This window comes from Meles meles, chromosome 12, assembly GCF_922984935.1.
Source record: "Meles meles chromosome 12, mMelMel3.1 paternal haplotype, whole genome shotgun sequence".
In the NCBI taxonomy this organism is placed as follows: domain Eukaryota; kingdom Metazoa; phylum Chordata; class Mammalia; order Carnivora; family Mustelidae; genus Meles; species Meles meles.
Window position 1 is genome coordinate 15474559 of NC_060077.1, and position 26059 is coordinate 15500617.

At 61.3% G+C, this 26059-nt stretch overlaps 1 protein-coding gene across 30 annotated transcripts in view; it reads right to left on the bottom strand.

Annotated features, from left to right (window-relative positions):
* NCOR2 (nuclear receptor corepressor 2) overlaps positions 1 to 26059 on the bottom strand; it is a 208226-nt gene that overhangs the window by 13116 nt on the left and 169051 nt on the right. For 15 of the 30 annotated variants that reach the window (XM_046025443.1, XM_046025454.1, XM_046025465.1 and 12 more), the window contains 17 exons: positions 20606 to 20726; positions 19528 to 19684; positions 15272 to 15436; positions 14370 to 14509; positions 13554 to 13656; positions 13214 to 13318; positions 12823 to 12926; positions 9159 to 9309; positions 6838 to 6978; positions 6350 to 6436; positions 5508 to 5806; positions 3613 to 3967; positions 2306 to 2527; positions 1541 to 1792; positions 735 to 884; positions 450 to 599; positions 141 to 357 (listed from right to left, as the gene is read on the bottom strand). In XM_046025443.1, coding sequence (XP_045881399.1) covers positions 141 to 357; positions 450 to 599; positions 735 to 884; positions 1541 to 1792; positions 2306 to 2527; positions 3613 to 3967; positions 5508 to 5806; positions 6350 to 6436; positions 6838 to 6978; positions 9159 to 9309; positions 12823 to 12926; positions 13214 to 13318; positions 13554 to 13656; positions 14370 to 14509; positions 15272 to 15436; positions 19528 to 19684; positions 20606 to 20726 — 2919 coding nt within the window. The remainder of the gene's footprint in view (positions 1 to 140; positions 358 to 449; positions 600 to 734; positions 885 to 1540; positions 1793 to 2305; positions 2528 to 3612; positions 3968 to 5507; positions 5807 to 6349; positions 6437 to 6837; positions 6979 to 9158; positions 9310 to 12822; positions 12927 to 13213; positions 13319 to 13553; positions 13657 to 14369; positions 14510 to 15271; positions 15437 to 19527; positions 19685 to 20605; positions 20727 to 26059) is intronic. The other 15 variants (XM_046025469.1, XM_046025468.1, XM_046025472.1 and 12 more) reach the window with 5 other exon arrangements.

Consider the following 26059-nt stretch of genomic DNA (forward strand, 5'->3'; position numbering starts at 1 on the left):
CTCCACACCCCCATCTGCGCTCCTGCCTCCCAGCCACTGACCCACCGCCCAACCACAGGCATTCCTACCATTCACCTCCCGACTCATCAATCCATCTGCGCCCCCACCGTCCGCCCACCTGTCCCCTCCCTTGTGCCAACCTGGCCCACCTCAGGACCGTGGGCGTGCTGGGCTCCACGGACGTGACGATGCCCTTCATGCCCGTGTTGTGCAGCACGCTGGGTCTCTGCTGGATGGCGTCCTGGGTCCGGGGCGAGATGGGTGAGTGCTGGTGGGAGTGGGAGTGGGAGGCCGGGCGGCTGCCGCTGCTGCTGCCGCCACCGCCCGCGCCACCACCGCCGCTGCTCTGCTCTGTACCTGGTGGGGACAGGCTGTGGCGTCAGGGGGGGCCTCACGCGGCCCGCGAGGCCCCCCCCCCAAGGCCGGGGCGGGGCCGCCGGACACCCTACCGGGTCTCCAGATGGGCGCGTGCTCCACCGTGGCGGCGGACGTGAGGACGGACTTCTCGCGCTCCCGTTCACGCTCCCGCTCTCGGTCCCGCTCCCGCTCCCGCTCGGACGAGGAGGTGGCCGAGGCTTTCGTCAAGTGAGTGGGACCCCCTGGCAACCGAAAGTCCTGTGATTCAGTCCGGCGCTCAGGGAGGGCCCGGACTCGTCCTCCGGGGTGGACAGAGGGCACCGGCCACCTTCCTCAGTTGCCGGGGCCCCAAAGCCAGGGCGGGGGCGGGGCGTTACCTGGGGAGAGCGGGGAGCTGCTGAGCCGGCTGCTGAAGTGCTGGGGTGCCGTGGGGAGGTAGGCAAGGCGGTCCATGGCGGGGGCGGGCGCGCCTGGTGCTGGAGGCACCAGCACGGGGAGGTGTGGCACTTGGGACAGGTCGATGATGCCTGGCAGAGGATGCGGGGGCGGGGGTTGCAGGAGGGGCAGGAGGGGCCTGAATGCCAGGCTCCCGCAGCGCCACCTCCCCTTGGCTCCCACAGCCCAGCAGTGCTGTGTCCCACAGCTGCCATCGCTGCATCACCTTGGCATGTCCTTCCCGCTCTTCCAGCCTCTCACCCCATACGATCAGTTCCCGCACTCAGTGCCCCCTGTCTGAAACACCTCGCACGACTGGTTCTTCCAAACGGACCCAACTGGTACTTGGTTGTTCCAGAGGAACATTCCAGAAGTTTCCAGAGGACTTAAGTATACTTACAAAGCAACCACAGGCTGTTTGCAAGTCAAGGGACCAGAAATACAAGCAGGCTCCTATTTCGATCTTTTTTTTTTTTTTTTAAGTAATGCCAAGGACCGCATAGATGGAGTTTCCTTAGACCGGTGCACACAGTTACCCAGACACACCCACACTCACAGCACACACACCACTCTCTACCACCTGCCTGGTCTGTGTGTGCTTGGGGCAGTCACACCACCCAGACCCCTAAGGGGCCCACACTACACGGCCTCGGTCCACACACCTGTGTCCTGTGTGCCACCGAGTGGCCCAGGCAGACGAGCACTAGGGCCAAGTGTGGATGGGGAGGGTCCGCCCAGCCGTACCCACCTCGAGGGCCAGCGGCGTAGTTGAGGGCCAGCGAGGACTCACGGGGCGACAGGCCCCGCAGCATGTCCGCTCGCTGGGCCATGGCGGTGGCCGCGTTGTGGTGCATCTGCTGCGAGGTGATGTAATCGTTGATGATTGTCTGGCGGTTCTCCAGCGCGGCCGTGTCGGGGTAGCCGCGGATGAGGTACGGTGGGTACAGGTGCGGGTAGGTGGGGTTGGGTGCCAGGTGTCGGGGCAGGTAATAGGCAGCGGCTGCAGCGACGAGAGGGACGAGGTCAGATGGCCTCCTGGCGTCTACCCCTGACAGCTTCTCCCAAAATACCCCCCAAACCCAGAATTGAGGGCCTGGACATGGAAAAGGCCTTGCTCCCCAAAACACATGGGGTACATTTTACTGACAATGTAGTTCAGATCGAAGTTCCCCCAAACCAAGGACATCTAAAATGTAAGTCACTAAGATACCTATAGGATGCATCCAACACTTCAGCCCTTTTTTTGATACATTTATAATTTCAAAGGCACTGATAAGTTCTGCAGGGAAAGAAAACCACTGGAAAATATTTAACCCCATGTGTCCCTCACACTCCTATGAGACCTTCTGTTCTACCTGAACCGTTCACATGATTGCCTTACTGGGTCTCTCCACCTCTATGCCTCAGTTTCCCCATCTAGCAGAGCTTAGTTGATGCCTGAGGAGTCCCTGGGCTGACAGGGACGGAGCCCCTCATGCCCGGCTGTGGGATTCTATGGGTCCAGGCCAATCACCTGCATCAAGAGGGATTCCACGGGGTATGGAGGCGGGATCAAAGGCCAGCGGGATGTGGCCGCGGTACAGGTCCACACCACTCACGCCCCGAAGCAGGTGCTCGTAGGGTGAGATGGGATGGGGGTGGTGTTCAGGCACAGCGCTGTGGGGGGACTTGGCAATCTCACGGGGCGTTGACGTCAGCTTTCGGTCCTGGGATGTCTTGCTAGATGAGAGGCTGCCTGTGGGGACGGGCCAAGGGGGGTAAGCATAGGTAAGCCCTGTGCCAGGGCTGTCACAGCTCTCCACACAGGGGCCGCCGAGGCCAGGGTTAATGGGAGGCCATCTGAGTGTGGGCTGTCTGGGATCCGGGGACCAGGACTCCTTTCACCTGTTCCTCTGTCTCACTCCTGTGTTCTCATTTACTCATTTGCTTCTGTGTTTTTGTTCTTTAAAAGAATTCACTCATTCATGCTCTCATTTGTTCCCTTCTTCATTCATTCATTCATTCATTCATTCAAGCAATCAAAAAATATTTATAGAGCCTCTACCATAGGCCAAGCACTGTTCTAAGAGCTGGAGCCACCCCTGTGAACAAAACAGCAGGAAACCCAGCCTGCATGGAGCAGGCTACTTAAGAGAGAGATGATAAACTAGTCTTTGAATGAGAATTTCTGAGTGATAAATGCTCTAGAGAAAACTTAAAATGTGACCAGAATAGTGGGGGAGGGTCCTAAAAGCCTCCCCCAAAACATGACTTTGTACAGAGTCCTGAAGGACAAAAAGAAGTCATTTAGGTAACGATCTAAAAGTTGGGGAAGGTTTCAGGCAAAGGGAACAGCAGGTGCAAAGGCCCTGAGCAAAGTCAAGGAACAGACAGGAGGAAGCTGGCTTGCTGAGCCTGGGGTGGGTGGATAAAGGAACGTGGGGACAGTGAGATGGGGCTTGGGCTGGGTCGGGTCCTATAGGCCCCCCATGGCCATGGCAAGACGTCACTAGAAAGATTTAAGCAGAAAAGCAGCATGGTTTGACATGAGCTTTTCAAAGGCGATTCTGGCTGCATTTGGGGTGCAGATGATAGCCAGACAAGAGGAGCATCGGGGAGGCCCTGAATCCAGGGTCTGGATTCAGACCACCACCCAATCGTGGTGGTCTGGAGGTGGCAGGGAGGCGAGGATAATTGAGTATAATTTGGGTTGGGCAGGTGGAAGGCATGTGGTAGCCCTGCGGGTGCCCCGGTTTCCCGCCTAAGTAGAGGGTGGGTGGGGAGGTAGTGTCCTGAGCAGGGGAGTCCAGCCAGCCCATCCCCCCACTGCACCCCACGCACCCTCCTGCAGGCGCGGGGTGGGCTCCCGCGTGGTCACCGGTGAGCCTCGCGGGAGGTGGCTGGCGAAGGGCGCCCCGTGTTCCTCGTAGGTCAGGGGGCTCTGGCGTGGCTTGCCTAGCTCGGGCACGATGACCGGGGCGCCCCGGGTGATGGAGCCCCCCGAGCTGCCGGCAGCCCCCGGCCGGCTCTTCAGGCTCTCCTCGTAGCAGGCGCGCTCCAGTGCCCGGGCATCAGCCATCACGTCCAGCGGGTGCACCGGCGGGAACGTGCGGCCGGGGCTGCCGATGATGGAGCGCACGTCGTGCTTCTTGGAGCCAGCAGACGACGAGCCAGTGTCATACTTGAGCGGGGTGCCCTGGAGAGAAGGGGGTGTGAGCGCCGACTACAAGACCGCTCTGAGCCCCTGCTTCACAGCCGTGCGATGGGAGCCACGCGTCCTATCTCCAGGGGCCGAGGGACAAAGGACTTTGCTAAACCTAGGATCAGCACACAGTCACTGCCCTGTCCTGGCCCCCAGAACCACCAGGACGGGCTGCAGAAGGGGTACAAAGTTCACAGGTCAGCACTCCCTGAAGCAGGTGGGGGCCCTCTGTTGGTCCCCGCACGTGGAGAAGCCCCCCCACCAACCCCTCCGTCAGTCTGGGACCCTCCGGGCCCACTCAATGCCATGCCAGAAAATTCAGCGGCAGAGCCCGGTTCCACCGCCTGGGGGACCCAAGGCTCAGAGGTCTGGGTTGAGGCTTGTTTGCTCTCTGGCCAGAAAGGGCCAGAAACAGGGAGCCATGGACCAGAATGCAAATCGGCTACCTGGGAGGAGCCCCGCCCTTGCTGACACCAGCTTAGGGACCCAGGGTACAGTGGGGCCCCATGTCTCTGGAGATAGAGCTCCGAGTTTGTTCACAAATGTTTTAATCACTTTCATAAGAAAGGGAAAACCCTGGTTTTAAGAATGCTGTAGAAGCAGGCTGGCCTCCCTCTTGGGTCCACGGGGGACTCCTGCCCTGAGCCTGGAAGCCAAACCAGTCCCCTGGCATTGGGTACTTTCCGGAAGATGGCTTCTCCCGACTCCCGGCACTACGCACGTTAATCCCAGCTGTGCCGGCCTCCCAGGATACCCTCCCCAGTCCTGTCCGCCCCATAGCCAAGTAGCCCCCGGGATGTTCCCACTCTCCCTCCTCATTCCATCGGGCCGCCTCTGACCACGGGAAAGGACAGTGGCCCTTCCACGTTTCCTCTGCCCAGCTCCTTCCTCGCACACTTGGAGCTGATCACACCCTATCAGGCTGGGGCCTCTCGGGGGGCACGGGCTGCGAGGGTGCAGCCTGCTGGTGGGGGAAGTGGACGCCCAGAGGCAAAGATGTTGCAGATCTAGGCACATCTGGACTCGAGGTTCATAACCGCCATTCACTTGCTGTGGGACCGCGGGCAAGTCTCTGAGCCTCCGTTTATGCAACACCACGACAGGAACAGGAAGAGAACCACCTCAGAGCGTGGTTGTGGGGGCGAAACGGGACGTGACACCAGGCGCTCACACAGCCCTGGACCCAGATCAAAAATCCAGTCAGCAGCAGCCTTTTATTTTTATGGCTAGCTCTGGGACTTTGGCAGGCTGCTTGAACGCTCCATGCCTCAGTTTCTCCACCTGAAGAATAGGGACAATTGGGAGGAACCTCACAGGGGCGTAAACAGAACCAGAGGAGGTCGAGGATCAAGAGCCCTCAGCGTGGAGCCCGGAACACACATGGCAGAGGCCCAGGAACGAGCAGCTGTGCTGTCTCGGGCAGGGCACCCACAGAGTCGGAGCCTCAGTTTCCCCATCTGCAGAGGCCAGAGCAGCGGCTCACAGCCTCCCCTCCCCCAATCCCAGCCCGCCTGGCGGCCTCCGGCGCCCATACCTGCGTGATGGAGCCCTCCTTGAGTGGCCGTGGGGCCAGGGGCAGCTCAGGCGTGCGCCGCAGCTCCTCGCGCGGGATCTCATGGATGGAGCGGCCGGCCTCCTTCACCGTGGCCACCAGCCCCTCGTGGGCCGGCTTCAGCTTCAGGGGGCCCAGGGCCTCCAGGGGTCGGGCCTTGTAGGCCTCGGCCAGGTCCCGCGGGGGCGGCGGGGGCGGCGGCGGCGTGCCCTCGCGTTTCAGGAGCTTGGCCTCCCGGCGGAGGTAGTCCTCCTGGGCCTCCACGTAGGAGCGCGGAATCCCTGCCAGGGAGGATGGGGTGCTGACGCTCGACCCCGCAGCCCGCCATGCCCATTCTGACCTGGGGGCTCCACGGCCTGGCGGCTGTGCAGCCAGCCCCCCTGGGACCACATCCCCGCCCGCTGTGGGACCTCGAGCGCACAACTGCCCCTCTCTGAGCCTCAGTCCCGTCATGTGTAAAACGGGACCAGTGACTGGGCGCACACCCAGTGAGGTGCTGCGGGCAGAAAGCATAAAGGGGGCCCTGCAGTAACTGGCTTGCCACCGAGCAGCCAAGAGCATTTGGGGGGTGCGGTAACAGCACTGTTACTGTGATACTGCGGGTCCCACACGCAGAACAAATGCTCGAAACAAAGCTTGTGCAGGACAGGCCGACGGGCAGCACCCCGCTCTCCCCTTCTGTTTCTCAGTAGGACAGACAAGCCCTTGCTCTGCATTTCAACCTGCACCCGCATGGGCCACGGACGTGTCACCCGCCACACTGGCATGACCCCCCACCCTCACTAGCTGTAGCCGCCGTGAAGACGGCGGGGGGTGGGGGGCACCTTGTGTGATGGACCCTCGGATGTGGTGCTGCTCTTTGAGATGGTGGGGGCTGTGTCGCTCAGGCGGGATGGCGCGGCCCATGAGACCTGAGGGAGGGGCAAGAGCGTCATGGTTACGAGGGTCCCTCAGCCAGCCTCAGGCAGGGACAGGAGCTGGGATCAGAGCCACCCCTTCCCAGCATGGGTCCCTTCGGCCACTGACAGCCGTCCCCAAGACAGTGGCAGTGGGGCAGTACGAGATTCAGCAAGCAGTGTCCCATCTTCCGGGTCCTGCGCTGCCTCTAGAGGGAGCCTCAGCAAAGCCTAGCCTCAGTTTACCTATCTGGAAAATCAGATGAACCATCCCACCACCTCCTTCCAAGGGGGCAGAGACAAACTCTCTCTCTTTGCCGCTCTAAGCCACTGAGCTGGGAAGCCGCCCCAGAGCAGGTCCCAGGCTCGCTGGGGTTCTGTGTGTGCTGGGGCAGGGAGCCGGGCAGGACGCCCACCTTCGATGCTGGCCGAGGAGACGGCTCTGCTGACACGGCCCTCCATCATGTCATAGGTGCGCTTGGGGGCAGCTGTCTCGTGCGGAGGTCCTGAGCTGCCCCTGCCATCCTCCTTGGGGCACTGGGACACCGACATGCCACCTGGAAACCAGATTGTGCTTGTGGTGAGGGGTGGCAGTCTGGTGCACGGGGCGCAGTCCCAGCAAAGCCGCTGGGGATCCAGGACAGGCTGGGTTCCTGAGGGAACCCACAGCCTGCAGGCCAGCCGGGGCCCCTCTCACCAGGCTAGGGGATTTAACAGACACAAAAGCTTCCTGCGCCCTGAACCCCAACCCACCATCAGCAGGTGTGTGCTTTTTACCACACGAGCCTGTGCACAGACACGGCCTCACACGGGTGCCGGCTTGTGCCATGAACATTAGTGCACACGTGTGCATGAGCAGGGGAGTGGGAAGGTACAGCGTGTGCATGACCATCTGGGTGTGAGCATGTACACGTGCATGCATACACACACGGGCCTGGCCACTGAGAAGAGACTGAGGCCAGGTGCACAAATGGGCCCTGTGCCGGTCTGTGTCCACGCGCGTACGTGTGTACCCACGTGTGTTCGCTGTAACAAGTCCATGTCGGGGCGGGGGGAGCTTCCACGACAGACGTGGCCTCACCGAGCCAGGAGGAACCCTGGGCTGAGCACCCTGGTTCCCCAGACAGGCTGACGGTCTGAAGGCCACCTTGCCCAGCAAGCTGGGGCTCCCCAGGGGCCTGTCCCCACCCAGAGCGGCAGATGCAAGCTCCCCAGTCCTGCCCTGGAAGACAACAGGTTCTCCCCATCATTACTTCGCACGATGCACTCCACAGGCTACAAAGCGGGGGCCTACATACATACCGCATTGCAGCTCTCAACTTTTCTTAAGACTAATCGCTGACGCTTAAACAAGGAGATTTCAGATCAAAACGGACGAACAACTACACATACGTGTATATATACACACATACGGAGAGATCGGAAGTCTAGCCGGGGACTCACATCCATACAGGGCGACAAGAGCCACGGTCTGGGCTGCCAGGGCCCCCCACCCCCACTGCCTGCCCCTCGCCTGCTGCCCCCTAACCAGGAAGCACGGGGGAGACGAGCAGCCTGGTGCTAACGGCCCCTCCAGACGAGAGCTCGAGAAGCACGGAGGCTGCACAGTGGGTGCGGGGACCTGAGATGAGGCTGTGCTCGCCCTCCCTGTGCGCCTCAACTGCAGGCCCTCAAGCCACGGGCCGAGCCTGGTGCCCAAGACGCAGCCCCTGACCTGTCCCTCAGCTCCATGGTACCATGACCACTCCCCAGGGCTGAGGGGAAGGGGGCGCAGGCAGAGGCAGACAAAGAGGAGAAAAGGTGCTCGCTCAGCAGAGGAGAGGTGACACAGGGCCCTGGGGGCCAGCCCCCAAGAGGGCTGCCCGGGAGCTCACATCCCAGCTCTGCCCTTCCTCAATGTCCTCTGTGCGGGGGTCCGTGGTTGTGGCCCCTGAATGCAGGAGGGAGAAGGGGCTAGAGGCAGGGGGAGAGTCACTCTGGTCATCACACCCTGGTGGCCTTCTATAGGCTACCAACGAGAGCACAGCATTTGTGAGAACGAGAGAACATTTGCCAGAAGTGCTTGGCCTCAGTTCCCCCTGTATCCAGCCGGGTGGGCCAACACTTCCTTGCCTTACACACCTGCAGGGACAGGGAGCTCATCACCTATCTGGCTGGGCTTCATATAGTCACCCAGCCCTTGTTCCCTGTGCAGCCATCTCCATGGGCCAGACATCCTCCTCCCTGATCCCAAGCCTCCCTGTCTCTCAAGGGGCCACCAGGGTGGCCACACAGAGGGACCACTGGGTATCCCCATACAGCCATAAAATAGGGATAAAGCGCTTCACCCTGGTTCTTGACCACTCCGGCCAATGGGAGGGGCACAAACATGCCCAGATGTGTTTTCCATGGACATCTGGCTGCCTTTTACCCTGACCTTGTTTTTCTGGACCTTTCTCTCTTGACCAACTCCAGAAACACCAAAGCCTGGGGTCTGGTGGACAAGCCATGCTGGAGGAGTGGGTTTCCATGACTCAGAGTTCACAGGTAACTCCTGTGTGCATCTTGCGTGGGCGTCTTGGGAGCACTTGGGGGGCTTCCTCCGCTGTGCTCCCCCATGTACCCCCTGGGTACAGGGCCAACTTTCCTCCCGTGCCATCAACCCTCCACACAAAGATTCTTTCCTGGGCATGGAAGACTCCGCAGATGAGGAGGAAGGCTGCCTGAGCCCTGCGAGGCCGTCAACGACAGCACTCACCCTCGTATGATAGGACGTGGCCCTTCTTGCCCTCGTAGATGACATGGCCCTTGGGCAGGCTGTCCTCCCGGCTGCGGTCCAGGCGGCTGGGACTGTCCTCGCCGATGATCCTGGTGATGGTGCCTTTGTAGAGGACGTCGGCCGGAGTGCCCTGCAGGTGCAGAGGGGGTGGCGCGGGCATGACCAGCAGACCTACACAGGTCCCTCCGACTCCACACATGCACACGTGTGCTTATGTGTTCACCCATGTGCTGCTTCAAAGTGGGAGACAACCAGCAGGACACAGCCACACAGAACACCAGGCCACGGCTTACAGAGCGCCCACGGTATAGCAGGAACCACAAGAGCCCTTCATATACATTCTCTCATTTAGGTGCTATCACCATGTCTGTTTCAGAGGGGGAGACTGAGGTACAGAGTATTCGATCTGATTTCATCCAGGGGCACAGCTGGGACTGGAACCCAGGCAGTCCACCTCTGGAGTCTGCGTTCCAGCTGCTCCCGTGTGGGTGTTACCTTCTCCGAGCCCCAATGTTTAACCACTGATGGTCAGCTGATGGGGGTGCTGAGATGCGGCCCCTGGGCTGTGCCAAGGGACGTGTCCCATGCACTCCCGTTTCCCAAAACCAAGGGTTCTCAACCTTGGCACCAAGTCATGGGGGGCCAATTGCTTCCTTGTTGTGGGTGCCATCCTGGGCACCCCTGGCCGGCACACACTGGATGCCAGAGCTGCACCACGCCCCCCATCTGCCCCCCTCTCCAAGGTGTAATGATCAAAGATGTCCCTAGACATTGCCCCATGTCCCTGAGGAGGCAAAAGTGCCCACAACGGAGAACCACTACCTTAGAGAGAGTGAGCTCCCCGCTAGGGGAGGTATTCAAGGAGAGAGAAGACAGCCATGTGGAGTAGCATCCTGCCTCGGGCAGCTTCCACGAATATGAGTCTGGAGTCAGACTGCTAGATGGCAAAGAACAGCTTTACCAGCGAGTTGCTGTGTGACCTCTGACAAGTCACGTTGCCTCTCTGAGCCTATACATCCATACATCTACAAAACGGAGATAATCCTGGCATCCAGAATTCTCAAAGGCACTTGGCATAGACAAGCTGTCCCCAAGTCAAAATGTCTATATTCCATGAGCCGTTACACAGACAGACATGGGGGCCCCTCTGTGTGCCGAGCCCTGGACCAGTGACTCTCCCCGTGGGAGCCCGTCTGCTGAGAAACCCCCCTCTGGAGTAAGAGCAACAGCTGACAACCGCCTTTAACTGCAGATCCTGATTCGAAAGGAGAGGGACACCGAATGCAGACGGGCTCCTCCGACTTCTCGCAGCAAACGCTCTAGCAGGGGTCTCCCGGCGTCCTGAGCTACGTCTGCACACAGTGTAGCAGTAACACGCCTCACTGGGTGGTGGTGGTCCAGGGGCAGGTGGGAGCACACGGCAGGGACATCCTCCCCGAGACCACTGACACCAGTGCCGCTGCGAGCCAGGCCTTGGTGCTGGCGGACCTCGGTCCGTCCTGGGAAAGCAGCGGCTCATCGAAGAGCACAGTGGGAGACAGGAAGGGGCTCTCAGTGGGAGACAGGAAGGGGCTCTCCTGCTGGGACTGAAGGTGGTCGATGTCCTCAAGCTACGCTGTTTACAGGGGCTTTCCTCTGTGCCACAAACAGAGGACAGAAACCTGACGGGCCGTGACCCTGCCCTTGGGGACAGTACACTGGACAGAATCGTGCAGGCGTGGAGACTGTTGGCCTGAGCCTGTTTCAAGGACGACAGCCCCGCAGCCTCAGGGCACAGGCCCCAGCGACCTTCACTTCCAGGGTGGGTGGGAGCACCCAGGAGCACAGAGTGTTGGGGCTTCCCTGAGAGCCCGCCGGGTTCACGGATGTGTGCGTGTGTGGTCTGGGCATGATTTCGTCACTGCCCGGCAGCAAGGCTGTGGGAAAGTCTGACTCTCATGCATTTTGGCAGCTGCCACCCTCTGCCAAAGACAATTGAAGGGGTGTGAGTGACTGAGACAGTGTGGGTCATGGTTGCCTGGAAACCCGGCGCGGACGGGTGCCCAGGAACTGCAGATGTCAACCTTCGATCAACAGTGACGCCACAGAAAGACTCTGTGCAGTAACTTCTATGAGAGAGACCATCCCCCACTTAAGTGTGTGTCCTAGCAGGGACCTGAACACCCTGGCCTGGCTTTTGCCCCAGGTTCCTTGTTCTTTGCACTCGGCAAAGCTGCCTCCAAAAGCCTGTTATTTCAAAATCCACAGCTTTCCCCTCTGTGGTGTGATCTGAGGCCACTGGGGTCGGAAACAGCTCACCACGGGCCAGCCTATGGCCTGACGCTCCGCCATGAACATTCATGTGGGCGGGGCACGGTGTGCCCTGCGAGCGTGACTGCCGAGGTCCGTGTCTGTCTGTCCCTACGCCCTGTGTCTGTGAGTGTGTCTGCATTATGTCTGTGTGCATGTCTCTGTGTGTGAGCGTGTCTGTGCCTGGACTCCCGGGCACACACAGCAGTGTGTTCTGGCTCCCCGTTCTCTGGCACGGTGTTCTAGAGCCCGACGCAGCCAGGCACAAAACTCTGGGTCCACTGCTCACTAGCTATGTGACCTCAAGTCTACCCTCAAGAGACCCTCTCGGTCTTCTTATCTATAAAACGAGCTGCAACAGCACCGACCCGTGCTGGGCCCATGTAAAGTGTCCTGTCTGAAGCTCGGTGGGGGGAAGGAGAGCAAGCCCAGGGCCCAGAAGGAGATGACGCAGTCACACTTCACGCTCGCTGGCCAGGGAGGAGAGAGCTCAACAGGCCCCAGATGTGCGGGGAGCCCCAGACCTCAGTCACATAGAGAACTGATCCCCACTCCCTGACACCAGGGGGCCTCTGGATCGGCTCCCCCCGCAAAGCCGGGGAGGGGACGATGTCACCCCACACTCCCGGCTGCGGAGGTGAATGCAGCTACGATGCCGGACTCCAGCCCTTTGGTGGCCGACACCACGCGGTCAAGGCTGGCACAAGAGGAAACCTCTTTGTTTTCTGGGACTGAAGTCCAAACCAGGGAGGATGAGGACGGTGCGCAAGGAGCCACAGGGGTGGGGGCCGGCTGCGCCAGAGTGCAGAGGACCGCCCCCCCCACGACCTGGCCCCTGGAGCCCCGGCCCTGCTCCAGGCACTGTGGCCGTTAGCTGCTCCTTGCACGTGTCACAGACGCTCGCACGTGCTGTTCCCCGGACTGGGAATGCTGTTCCCCGAGAATCCTGCGGGGCTCACCCCCAAGCAGTCTCCCACACTAGCCTGGGTGGCCCCAGCTGTCCTTAATCACAGTGTTTTACTCCATCGGAGGCACTGGATGCTCTGAGGCCATCGGCCCACCTCTGCCGGGTCTGTGACACTCGGGCTGCCGGCTGCGGCTACCCCGCCAGCTCCCGGGGACGGGCGAGTTTTGGACGCCACTCAGCACCAACGTGCCTGGCCCCAAGCAGACAAGATAAATGACCACGACGCAAATCACCACCCCATCCACCATGACTGGTGCCGCGCAGTGACGCCGGAGGGAACAGATGGCTGGGCTACTGCTCTGCCTGCGGTCAGGGCCGCATCCGAAGCTGTGACCCGCCAGTCTTCCCCCATCCCTCCCCCGGCAGATGGGGCCCCAGGACACCTACGTGGGTGATGGAGCCACGGTATGTGATGGGACTCTCGGAAGGCACCCGCGTGCTGGGGATCCCCTTGGTGATGCTTCCTCCTGGAACCGAGCCCAGGGACGTCCCTAAAAGACACAAGACACAGGGTACAGTGTCTGCAACCCCTTCCCAGGGGACTGTGCTCCCGCTGACCTGCGAGGCCCTTGCTGTCTCAACACAGAGGACCCCCTGGCCCTGAAGAGGTGAACCATTATGAAGAGGGGCTTTGGGACCCTCTGGGAGTGAACGAGGCTCAGCAGATTTTGGATAAAAGATCCCGTTCCTGCCTCGACCCTCCTCCAAAGAGCGGAGGGGCAGCCGCTGGGGATGCAGGACAGACCCCGGGCCCCACGCCCACCCCTCACGCTCTCACCTCTCAGTACGGATGTCTCCTGGGCTGTGGGTACCCCCAGGCTCTCCGGTGGCCCAGCCTGACCCCGCGGGGACAGCTGCTCCTGCTTCACTCCGCTGTAGGGCGCTGGGGATGGGCGAGAGCAGTGAGCCATGCGCCCCTGCGATAGGGGCTCGGAGGGAGGGCCCCCACCTAATCCTGCCTAGGGGCTGAGCTCCAGAACAGCCAGGGATTTGGGACTGCCCCCCTGCCCTCAAGTTCAGGCCATGGTTCCAGCGGCCAAGCGGCTTTCCCTCATGCCCCCAACACGGACCCCCAGAGCCAAGCCTGGGCCATCCAGAAAGGGGAGCGTGATCCTTACCCAGCTTCTTGGGGTCCATGGCGAGGGGCAGCCCCATGGTGATGGGGCCCACAGGGGCCTTGGCATGCTCGGAGTATGGGACGTGGAGCTGTACCGACATTCCCTGTGAGGGACAGAGGTCATGGGGTCAAAGGGGCCCTCACAGTCCCTCCACCCCATGCCCAAGCCCAGCCAGAGCGCCCTGACATCCCCTTCCACAAAAGCCCAAGAGGAGACCCCATGCATGTCGGGGCGCTGGGCCTCAAGTCCCAGCCCTGCTGCTCAGCCGAGTGACCACGGACAAGTCCCTGGCTCTCCTGAGCCTCGGTCTCCTCACCTGTGAAGTGGCCGTCGTGACCTTGTATGGTTTCAAGGGAACGGTGCATGCATGGGGGCCGGGACAGAGCAGACCGCTCGCCCCCGTCCCTTGCCACACAGGTGGGTGGGGTCAGGGAGGCCAAGGGGCAGGGAGTCACAGGCTCACCACGTGCTATGTGTCTAGTGCATTCAATCTTCAATTTCACAGAGGGGAAACCGAGGCACAGAAAGTGTAGGTAACTGCCCCAAGGCCACACAATCTGGTTGCAGAGCCTCTGCTCTTGACTGCCCCAGAGGCCCAAGGTCCCAAGTACCTGGGACAAGCTCCAGCCAGCTGAGGCCCCAGCAATGCCATGCAGAGCAATGACCCTAGCCTCTTGGGTACCCAGCTCCCACCCAGCCCCCGATGCCCCCACTGTACAGATGGAAAGACTGAACCCTCAAAAGAGGAAGGAACTGTTCTCCGGGCACCAGGCCACACAGAGACTTGGGAGGGGTGCGCCGAGCCTCCCGCCTCACCTGGGAGATGGCACTCATTTGCCTCTCGAGGACGCTGGGGTGCTTAGTGGAGGAGATGAGGGGCGGTGGGTTGGAGATGGTGGGTGGGCGTGGCAGCACGGGCCGGACACTGTCGTGGAGGCCCAGGGGCAGTGGGTGACCTGCAGGGCACACATCTGTCCACCACAGGGCCCCAGCAGTGGCCGTGGCCCAGACACCCCCCCTCCCCCATCCCAGGCACCTCCTTGTCCACACGTGCCCCTGCTGCTCCTCCCATCTCTGTCCTGATGAGCCCATGTCTTCAGTTCAGACGTCACAACTCAGGGAAGCCTTCCTCCATCCTGTCACAGCCCAGTCGCTGGCCCGGGCCCTCCCCCTCGGGCCCAGACCCGGGAACTGATCTCCCCGTTGCAACTTTACCCAAACCTCCCCTCTCCCCAGTGATAGCCCATCCCCCTCACAGGAACCGAAGGATCTTTCTAATGTCTATGGGCTCACATCCTCCCCCTACGCTGTAACCTTCCGTGGCTCCCCACTGCTCCCAGAATAAAGTCTTAACCTCTGACTTGGCCTTCTGGTTCACCTGACCTGGTGCTTGTGATCTCCCCAGGCTTTTCTTCCCACCTGTCCCTTCTCCAGCTCTAAGTCCCTGGTAGAAAACAGCCCCCACTCTAGAGCTGCCCCTCACCAGCACAAGCACCTCCTACGACCCTCTATTGACAATAGCCCCGAACTGAATCCTGCCAATTTCTCAACTCTCTATAGATCTCCTCCTCTCCTTTCACTGACCAGACCATCCCTCCTGCGGGGTCCCAGCAGACTCCAAGCTCCTTCTGCACACGGTTCCAAACCACTGCAAGGAGCTGGCACCCACTGACCCAGCGTGGCACCTGAGGAGCCCAAGCTTGGGCCAAGCTACTCACCAGGTGGGGCGTAGGAGAAGGCCGAGGGGTCAGGGGCATGCGGGGAGGCCTTGATCACCTCACGAGGGGGCACAGGGAAGGGCAGGCCTGAAGTCCAGCACGGGGGCTCCGTGGGCAGCTTCTGGCCCTCGGGGGCAAAGGCCGGGAAGAATACAGGCTTCTCTGCTGAGGGCATGAGGGAGGGCGGTCAGCCAAACATGGCCCCCATCGGGGACCCAGCGGCCCTGCCACGCCTGCTCAAACAAGGCCCTCCTGTGCCCACAGCACTGGCCTTGGGCAAGGATGGGGTCCCGGCCAACAGGAATAGCGGTCTGTGTTGGGAGCCGGCCCCACTCTGAGCCCTGAGCCCTCATGATCCTAGGGAGCTTCTAAGTCCCAGGGCGCCAGGCAAGCAAGGTGTCCGGACAGAGCTTCAACGCAGGGACTGGCAACCGGAGGCCCGGGGCCCGCCGCCCATGGACTTGTCTATGGCAGAGCTGAACAGCGGCCGCAGAGACTGGCTGGCCCACGAGGTCTGTAGTATTTACTGTCTGGCTCTTTCTAGAAAAAGCTGGTTGGCCTCTGCACAGCGAGGAAGGCTTGCTATGATACATATGCCCTGGCGGGAGGGAGGTGTGGCCGGAGGTCCAGATGCTCGGGAGAACCACCCCTAAGGCAACTGTTTGTCCAACACGGACGACGTGCTGGGCACTGTGCTAAGTGCCCCCTGCGGGCATGGACCCCAGGAGGCTCCTTAGTAAGCCCGTGCGAAACAGACTATTGCCAGCGCTGCTGATGGAGGGGGAAACAGAGGTACAGACACACGGTGGCACACTCTAAGGTCACCAGCAAGTACCTGGCCCAGTCAGGATCTGACCGCTCGCCGGCCTGTGCAGCTCAGATCACACAACGGCAGGGTAACACCCTCCCCTGCGCAGGCCTCCCACAGACTGGCACTTCTCAAGGGCATTGTATGTGCCAACTTGCTTATCCTCGCTGCACCCGGAACGGAACTGCTGCCATCCCCGTTTTTCAGATGGGAAAACTGAGGCCAGGAGAGGGGAAGTCACCCGGTCAAAGGCCCACGGCTGGCGAGGGAGGGAGCCTGGAGCCCAGGCAGTCAGGCTACAGGCTGCAGTCCGAGCCTTCATTATGCGCTCTGCCCACAGGAGGATGAACGACAGCTGGCCCCAGATTCTCAGGCCCGGAGGACACCCTGTGGCCAGGGGCAAAGGCCAGGGGCTCGGGTCTGTCATCATGCTGTTCTCCTGCCCACCTCCCACTCTACTGAAATCTGCCTCAAGCTCTGAACGTCTCCCTTGAGAACTGGCTGGAAGACCAGTCCCAAGAGAGAGAACTGGCTGAGAAGTTGGGCAGGAGACACAACTTGGAAACGCCAGAACTCTCTAGGCCCTGAGACAAGAATAGCAGGCAGGTGTCATCTCTTGGGCCACCTCCAGATGACAGAGGGAGGCTCTGACAGCCCCCAGAGCTATGGCAGCCAAGTGTTAGCATCGATTAGTGATGCCTGCTGTGGGCACAGCCGGCGGCCGGGGAGGCGTGCGTGCTCCAGATCCTCTCCCCCTCCCAGAAGAGACCGAGGTCCCCCTGAACCTGTGCCCTGCTGAAGTGGGCAGCCCGCAGAAGAGGGTCACAGGGGCAGGGAATCCCCCCGGGCCTCGGCTTGTCCAGCTGCCCAGTCTGTGTGCTGCTTGCTGCAGCCCCACTCGGGCTGCGGTGAGCGGGGGTGGGCTCCAGGGCTGGAAGGGAAATTGGGGTTGGGCCAGGCTGGGCAGGAGACCGAGAGCCTGTAGAGACAACCTGTTCCTCCAGCTGGCCCCAGGGGAACTGAGGGACTGGCTTGGCTGAGCTGCTCCATGCAGGAGCCGGGCAGCAGGGAAGGCTCCTGCAAGACCAGCAAGTGGTGCTGGAGGTCGAGTTCACACTTGTGCCTAAGGGCGCTGAGTGGCGGGGCAGATCCCACGAGAAAAGCACGCAGTGCCCGCTGCCCGGTGCACCGTCTGCAGCGGGGAGCCATTCCAGGAAACAGCACAACCCGAAGCCAGACTCAGAAACCACCGGTGTTGACTTCCTTCCTTCCAGGACAGGGCCTATGACCTGTTCCAGCAGGTCCTGGCGAGCCCCGTGTGGTGCCCAGTCACCCATGGGCAGCACAGCCCTGCTCAGGTCTGACACGGGCTGGAGCTGTTTGGGTCCGTGACATCACTGCACAACCAACCCCTGGGCTGATGCCCCAAAGCCAGAAGGTTTTCCAGAGCCAGACCCCGCTCTTGCCTGGCGAATCCCACCCCTGTCACGGGCTGTCCTGGACCCAGTATGGGGGACCAGCTAGGTCCAGAGAGCAGACAGACAGCCAGGCCTCACCCTGCCTCAAGTTTGTCAGCTGGTCCCCCTGGCTCTGCATCTGAAGCAAACTCCTCGCGCACCCCCTTCCTCCCCACCTCATGGTCACCACGCAGTCCAGGCGGGCACCACGGTGGTCAGGAACGGCACTGTGGCCTCCTCCATCTGCCCACAACTCCCTGGAGCCCTTACTCCTCAATGATGACCAGAGAGAGAAAGAGAGAGAGTGATCTTTCCAAAATGGAATTAGATTTTCTCCCACAAGACAAACACATTAAGGCTCCTCCTGAAAAGCCTTCTCCCATACCTGAGACAAAATCCACATGATACCATGGCCTACAAGGCCCTAGGCAATCATGTGACCCCATTTCCCTCTCTGATTCTCTATCTTATCCTCCTCCCAGCCACATGACCTTCTGGCAACTCCCCAAACACATCAAACTTGTGCCTACCCCAGGGCCTTTGCACATGCTCTTTCCGCTGCTTGGAATGCCCTTCCCCTCTCCCGTGACTGAGTCATCATCTCCACAGAGACAGCTCCTCTGAGTCTCTCTTCACCCTGCTTTGTTCTTCAACTGCATGAACTAACCTAAAGTCATCCTGCTTTCTTATGCACATGCCCTGGCTTAGGATCCTTCTCAGTCACATGAAGAGTTCCCTGAATCAAGGACTTCGTCCTGCTTGCTGCTGAACCCCCGGGCCCTAGCCCAGCACTTGACCATCACAGGTGTTCAACAAATGTCCTGGTCCCGGGGCCACAAGTCAGCCCGTGTGCGGGCCGGGATGGGTGGCATCTGAGACTTCCTGTGGCAGGTGGGAGCGGCTGCAGGGAGGCGAGGGAGCAGGCTGATTAAACAGAGAAATGTCTGGCAGGCCCATGTCACTTGTGGGGAGTGTGCAGCCATCCTCCTTCAGGGACAGCCCTGTTCTTTGTCCTCGGGCAAGCAGCACCACCCTCGAGGAGGCCTGTGGCCCAGGGCCAGCCTGGCTCTCCAGAAAAGAAGGGCTGCTCTATTCAAGAGGGCGCAGGTGGCACTGGCCCCCAGAGCCCACCCCTATGCTGTGCTGCTCAGGGAGGGTGGGCGGGGCAGGGGCAGGCCAACATCCCGCTGCCCTCTGACGCTGAGAGCGGCCGGCAGACACATAGGCCGGCCCAGCACAGGGAAGCCTCTGGAGGGCCTTGCCCATCGCTTGTGACGCACACGGCAGGTGCAGCATGCCAGGCTGCCCCGGGAGGGGGCCCCTCTGGGGACGAAGGCCTGGAACTTCTTGGATCCAGCGGGGAACGTGAGGCAGAGGCAGACAATCCAGAGAACAAGAAACCACGCCTTGCCCCCTGACCTTGAGCTTCACGTGGGGACAATAAAGCATGCCCTGGGCAGCTGCTCAGGGAATTACCCCTGCGGGCACCCCAGTGAACCCAGCTACCTCGGGCTGGAATAAGGTCAGGCTGAGCACTGCAGGGAGCCGTGCTTCCTGCCCAGGCCCCAGAGCTGCTGCCAGCTGGGCGCCGAGCCTTGTCCACGGTTCTGGGAGCTCATGGGTGGGCTGAGCCACGGGGAGTTACAGGGTGAGCCACAGACGGGCTTATGCGCATATACAATGCTCTGAAACTGTTTTCAAGTTGCCAAGTCCAGAAATGGCCCCTCAGGTGAAAACGTGGATTTCTGGCTTCCCTGGAAGCACAACAGGGGCCATCCTGCTGCAGGGTGACTTGGCTGAAAGCCAGGATGGGCCGACCTCAGAGAGAGCAGGGGTTCTCTGATTCGCCCCCATTCCCACCGTGCCCTGCTGTCCCCTCCACCTGTCCAACCCCTCTGGCTGGCCCACCCCGCCACTCTGCTCAGCCGGCAGCAGCTGCCCCGGATGCATAGACGCCCCTACCCCTCACCCCTACGGGGCCCCCCACTCACCCTCTTTGTCGGCAGGAGGTGCAGGGCTCCTGCTTTTCCCTCGAGGGCTGCTGCTGGGCTGTTGGGGGGAGTCGTTCTCTGGCTGCAGGGGCTGCGGTGGGGGCGGGGCGGGGGGAGCTGCGTCCTCCCGGGGGGGCTCATGGACTTTGCTGACCTGCTGAGAGAAGCAGGGGGAGGTACGTATCTTCACAGGCTGTCCAGGGGCCACAGAGCTGAGGAACAGCCTTCTGGGCCCCCTGCACATGACAAGCCGGCCTGAGAGCCAAGGCAGTGAGGTGCCCAAGGGCACACGGCTCGGGGACAGGAGAGCAGGTTTTCACGCATCCCAGCGACCCAGTGGGGAGCCCATGCCTGGGCCCCGAGTCTCTGTGGGTCTCAGAGAGATCAGGATTGACAAACGGGACTGCACCCAGCCCTGGGGAGCCAGCAGTGTAGCCCGGGCCACCCTGAGCACCTCACTCCGAAAGCTCCGGTCAGCTCGGAGCCCCTCAGCCCACAGCCCCCTGCTGCACTTGGGGAAGCCCAGGCACACTTGCTCAGAGAGGGGTGGTTGGCAGCGGCCGGGCCGTGGTAAAGAAAGGGCTCCTCTGAGGGGCCTGGAGATTCTTCTGGGTGGCCTCCCGCAAGGGCCTCCTGTTTAGAGTGAGGCCTTCTCCCCAGGGTGCTGGGACCTGCCGTCCCTGGTCTGGGGGAGCTCTGAAGACCCCCCGGGGGGATGGAGGAGCCTGGTGGGTACGGCCATTCCAGGTCCAAAGGCCTGCAGGGGCACCGGGCCAGGAGGGCAGAAGGCAGACCTGCAGGCTGCGAGCTCCCCGTTCCTCCACAGCCCCACCCGGCAGGCTCGCCTGCCGGCTCCCTAGAGCGGTTCCCGCCTCATCTCCGCGGGGATTTCTCCAGGAAACAGGAGGCTGCTGGGAAGGGCTGGGAGGAGTGAGGCTGCAGGTGCTGCCCCCGCCCACAGGGGCCGTGCGCCCGCCCTGATCCACTGCCTTCCTGAAGCAGAGGTGAAGTGTGGGGGGCACCGCGGCCTTCCTTGGCAGGAGTCCCGGGGTGCCAGAGGGGGCGCCTGGGCACTCACGATGGGGGGTATGGCAGCCGCCCGCTGCTTCAGCTGCTTCAGGTCCAGAGGCTTCTGGGGTGAGGCGTTGGCCCTGGTGTCGCTGGTCGGGGTGAGGAGGCTGGGCCGTGGCGACAGCAGCCTAAGGGAGAGATGAGCGTCAGCCCGGGGGCTCACAGCTGGCTCTCCTGGCTCCAGCCCTGCACAACGGGGCCTGGAGGCACCGCCAGAAGTGAGGCACATGTCCAGGGCCACCCGGCCCAGGAAACCCACCAGGACTCTGGGGGTGGGGAGCGGGGACAGACGACTCCTCTCTCCCTCCTTCTGGGCCCGGAGGCCCAGGCCGGGATCAAACACTCCCCTGAGATAGCCCGAGGTAAGCAGAGTCCCAGGGAAGCCCAATGCAGGGCCCGAGCCACGTGCAGCCCTTCGGAAGCTGCAGGAACACATTAGAATCCACTGGATGAGGGCTCGGTGAGCGTCAGAGACCATCCGTCGTGCACATGTGAGAGGCTCAGGTGCAGAGCATGGAGCGGCGTGGACCCCGCTTACTGGAGGACAGGAGCTGCGGAGACTACCCACACAACGAGAAATCTCTACCAACTGCAACCTCACGTTGACGGAAGAGCTAAGAGCAGGCAGACCGCAGCTGCTCAGCTGGTACCAGCCAGAAGTGTGGCCCCGAGCTGAACCGGGCCTATAAATGCTTCATTCCCCAAAGTGAGCTCATGTCCACCTGCTGCGGATATACAGAATTGGGCACCTGAAAGCGGATGCCAGGGGCAGGGTCCCTCCAACGTAGGGCTGCAGTGTCTGTGGCACCAGGGCAGAGCCTGCCCTGTGGGGTGGGGCTCCTGAGGGGTTTGGAGGTGACTCCTTTAGGAAGTCTTCAGGGATTTCTAGGAACTCCCGGAGTACTGGGCACAGCAACTTGCCACAAACCCCGTCTGGCCCCCCAGTTGGCATGAAGGTGGAAGCTCAGTCTGCCGCAGCCTCAAACCCTCGCCCACCCACCAGGGCTGCCAGGTTCCTGCCCAGCTGCTGATTCTCTCCTGAGACCTGCGCTTGCTGAACACACAGCAGACCCAGTGCTGTGCCTGGGGAGCACAGGGGCCCGGCATCCAGTCTCAGCCTGCAGGACGTCGTGGCAGATGACCAAACAGGGTCACCAGGGCATCGGCCACGGGCTGGGATTCATCCAGAGGGCAAAGCTAAGGCCGGGTCCCCAGAGCCGGAGGATCCTATGGGCACAGCCCCTACTGTGCTCGATGATCGTACTACGTGATGCCACGTGCAGACTAGAGAGCCGTGCTAACCAGGACAGGGCTCACGACTGTCCGCAACCCCACAGCTCCTGCCAGACCCCCAGCGATGAGGAAACCATGCCTCCTTCTGCAGATGGAGCCGGGCAGACACCTGACTTGGGGCCTAGGTGCCCTCTGCTCTCGGTGGCGCGGCCACAAAGCCGTGGCCATGACAGGCTGTCCTGCGGTTACCTGCCTCCTACCCACATCTGCCACACGCTTGGCTGAGCAGACACAGACACGGCGACGCCTGCTGGGGCTGCCTGAGGCGCAGAGGAAGGTCGTCCTGACTTCTCCATGCTCAGCCGGCCTCCACGGTCCTCCCCACCTGCTCGCCCGCCCTCCCGCCCTCACCCCTCCACCTCCCCAGACCCTGCTCACCCTCTGCGCCCCAGCTCTAGGGCCTTTTCCGTAGCTGCCGACCCTCCCTACTCTTCTGCACTCAGGCCCCAGGGCCCAGGCACCCTAACAGGCCTAAGCAGCGACAGCATCAGCTGTCCTAACGCTCGCCACCAGCCTCAATCCATACGCCATGCCCGGCCTCCCCTCCCCTCTGCCTCCCAGCACCCATTTAAAACGACCCACACTTGTAAATGTTAATTTTAAAACGAGTGTGCTTTGGAAGCAGTCCACCCGTTCCTCTAGAGGCAGAATGCAGTCATCACCCGACCCGGCCATCCGGCTCCTGGGGGTTCGCCCAAGAGAACAGAGAACACAGGCCCACGAGAAAAACCTGTTCACGAAGATCACAACAGCACCATCGCCACAGCCAACAGGTGCAAACCACCCAAGTTCCCCCAAACGGGGTCTGTCCACACAACGGACTGCGATCCGGCCATACCAAGGAAGAAGCAGGACACCCGCTACAACGTGGACGGATCCTGACAGCAAGATGCCGACTGAGGCAAGCCAGACGTGACAGTCCACGCGCTGTGAGGGGAGCCACTGATAGGAACCGTCCAGAAGGCGAGACTCCACAGACAGAAGAGAGGCGGGGGAGGCCGGGGGCTGGGGGCGGAACAAGGAGTGATGCTGCAGGGCACAGGGTTTCTTTCTGGGCTGCCGGAGAAGCTCTGGAGTTCAATGGCACTGATGGCTGCGCACCTCCGTGAACAGACTAAAATCCCCTCCCCCGTACGCTGTGTGGCTGGATTGTACCGTCGGTGAATGATGGCTCCATAAAGCCGTCATGGGACGAAAATAAAGAACGTACTATACGTTAGCCATGAAACCAAGAGTTTGATTAACTGTACTGTTTCCACGAACGACGAAATGCTGTGTTTTACGGGTGTACAGAAATACAAAACTACCATAAGACACAAGTATTAAAGTTAAAAAGTAACATTTCCTATCAGTTTAAGCACGTTTTTATAACACATATAAAGCGAAGTCTTTGCCAGGGAACTAGAGCCTTCCCCTTGGGCCTGAGCCCTGCCTCGGTTTCCCCACAGCTCCTCGCCCAGGGAGGGACCAGTTCCATCAGAGAGCTGGGCAGCAGGGACTGCCCCTCACACGCTCTCAGCAAGCCCCCATTCGGGGCACACCCAGAGACCCGGACTCCTCCTTCCCAAGTGTCCCACCGAGGGAGGCAGGGGCTCGGTTCACGAGAGGCCTCCTGACGCCCACCTGCCTGCTCACTGTAAGAGGACAGCTTCCAAGAGCAAGGGTCTGGGTTCAAGTCCTTGACAAGCCTCAGAGACTAGAACCCCGAAAGGAGCAGGACTCCCAACTTCCCCTCGTTCCAGCCCCCACAGCGGGTGAGCACTGCCTCCAGGAGCCCTCCTCAGGGCGGCCCTGCCTCTGTGCTCTTTCCTTTGTTTTCTTGGAAGACAGCAGCTTTTATTTTCCTCTCTGGAGTCCCGGGGGGAGGGGGGAGGGGCTCTCAGAGCCTGGCACCAGGCATGTGACCCGGGAGGAGAGGGGAAGCTGGCAAGGTGGCTGGGAGCGGTTCAGGGCTCAGGTTCCCAGTTCAAAGCCCACCTTCAGCTGTAGGACAGAACCACTGTGCCTCGGTTTCCGAATCTGTAAAATGGGCATGAGAACAGCCACCCCTGCCCTCCCAGGACAGTTCTGTGGGTGGAACAAGGGGCAGCACAGGAAGCACGGACAGCAGCACCTGGGACTGAGCGGGTCAGGCGATCTTCGCATCACTGTGGGTTTTCCTCCCATGCTGGAGGGCCAGGGCTGGGGGAGAGGGATGGGCAATGGGGGACTGGGGACACCCTGGGTCTGGACACCCTCTCTGCTAAGCACCCCCTTGGCTTCCTGATGATCATCAGGCTCCGATCATCCTCGCTGCCACGCAGGGGCTGGAGGGTGAGGGAAGGCTGGTTATGAACCGTGTCTGCATAGACATGGTTCTGTTGCTTCCTGTGAGGCCAGGTCCCTGCCCACCTGTCACCTCCTCTCCTGCCCTCTCCCTCGTTCTGCTCTGCCACAGGCCTCTTTGCCTTCCACTGAACCTAAGCTCATGCAGCCACAAGGCCTTTGCACCGGTTGCTCCTCCCACTTCTCCCACTATAGGCTCTGATCACCCTCCCATGCCACCTCCTCAGAGAGGCCTCCCTGACTGTCCCATGCATGGCCCCCGCCCAGTGCCCCTAATCTTCCCATCACCCAGTTATCAATGTTCCCACTCCATACTAGCCACTCTCACTCTGGGATCAGGGCTCATCTGTTCTGCTCCCAGCATCCCTCACACATAGAAGGGCCCCTGGCAAACACTGGTGCCCAGTCAATCACTTACAGAATAAAAAAATAAAAAGGAAAGTGCTGCTGGGGTTCTTTCAGAATTTCCGGGGCACACGGGAAGAAGCCACACTCCAGGCCGCTCTCGGAGTAAAGTTTCGGTGTTCCTAAAGCAGCTCCGCAGGCACCTAACCGTTCACTGAGCACCTAGCGTGTGCAGGCCTGCCCCCAGACTACAGTTTATGCTATGACGTCCGTTATGCTCACGGGAAGCCTGAAAGTGGGGACCCCACACCCATCTCAGAGAAAACAGAGGCCCAGGAAAAGGGACTTTCTGGGGTCTCAACCCCACCAGAAAGTGCCCAGGCACCCTCTCTGGAAATAGGGACAGAGGAGGCCAGGCGAGCTCAAGGCTTAGCCATCGAAGCCACCATCTCTGGTCGTCAGCCAAGAAAACTCCCAGGCAGAGCTGCCTGGCAGAAGGTGATAGAGAGTCAAAGCACAGTATGATTTCTCTCTCCAAAGGTCGTCCGGCAGGGGCTGGAACAACATGCATCCTGGGCCCGTCCAGGGACGCCCAGCTCACCACACCAGGGCTGCCCAGCGGGAAGGAGGGCGGTGGGCGGCCGGCCAGGACCCGGGGTCGTGCAGGGGCCCACCCGTCCCGCCAGCCCTTCCGGGAGGCCCTGGCTGCCAGGGCATGCTCTGACGCATCTTGCCTGCGCGGCTGTGGCTGGGGGGAGAGGGGGTGGCAGGCGGCCAGCCAGGAAGAGGTCAGCAAGTTGGCCCAAGTCCAGCCTGGCTCCGAGGGCGGGGGACCAGCCTCGGTCACACAGGGTGTGACAAACCAGGTGTCCTGACTCCCAGCCCAGGGCCGCTGCTCCCCAGGGATCGAATGCTGGACATTCAGGCAGGAAGAGCAGATAGAGCCAGATCCAGCTGGGGGAGGGAAGGACACGTCCCTGGGTGGGGCTGTTGGGGGAGAGAGGGAGGCTGAAAGTAGCCTTTGGGGCTTCAGGCCTAGCCAGAGGGATCCCGGGGGCTAGCGGGGCTCAGCTCAGCCTTCCCCGGTCCCCAGTCTTGGGCAGAGGCCATGTGAACCCAGGAGGCTGCTTATCAGCATGGTTGCCCCATGAGCTCAGCACTCTTCCCACTAGGAGCAGAAACCCGTTTCCATGACTCCGTCCCTGTGGCCAGCAGGAGCAGGGTGGGGAGCCGCCCGCCCTGACCCCATTCCCCAGGCACAAAGAGTGAGCGGAGCAGCCGGTCCCTGGCCGGGGGCCCCTCCCAGAGGATCAGGCCCCCATGCGTACTATTCCAAAGGCAAGGAGCTCAGGACCCCCGAGCCCTCAGAAGCCTGTGGCCGGGCTTTGGCGGGTCACAGAGCCACCCAGCAGACTACCTTCCTGACACGACCGGGTGAGGCTCCTGCCAGCAGGAGCTCCCAGAGAACCCCGGACACAGAAATTCGAGGACAACGTGG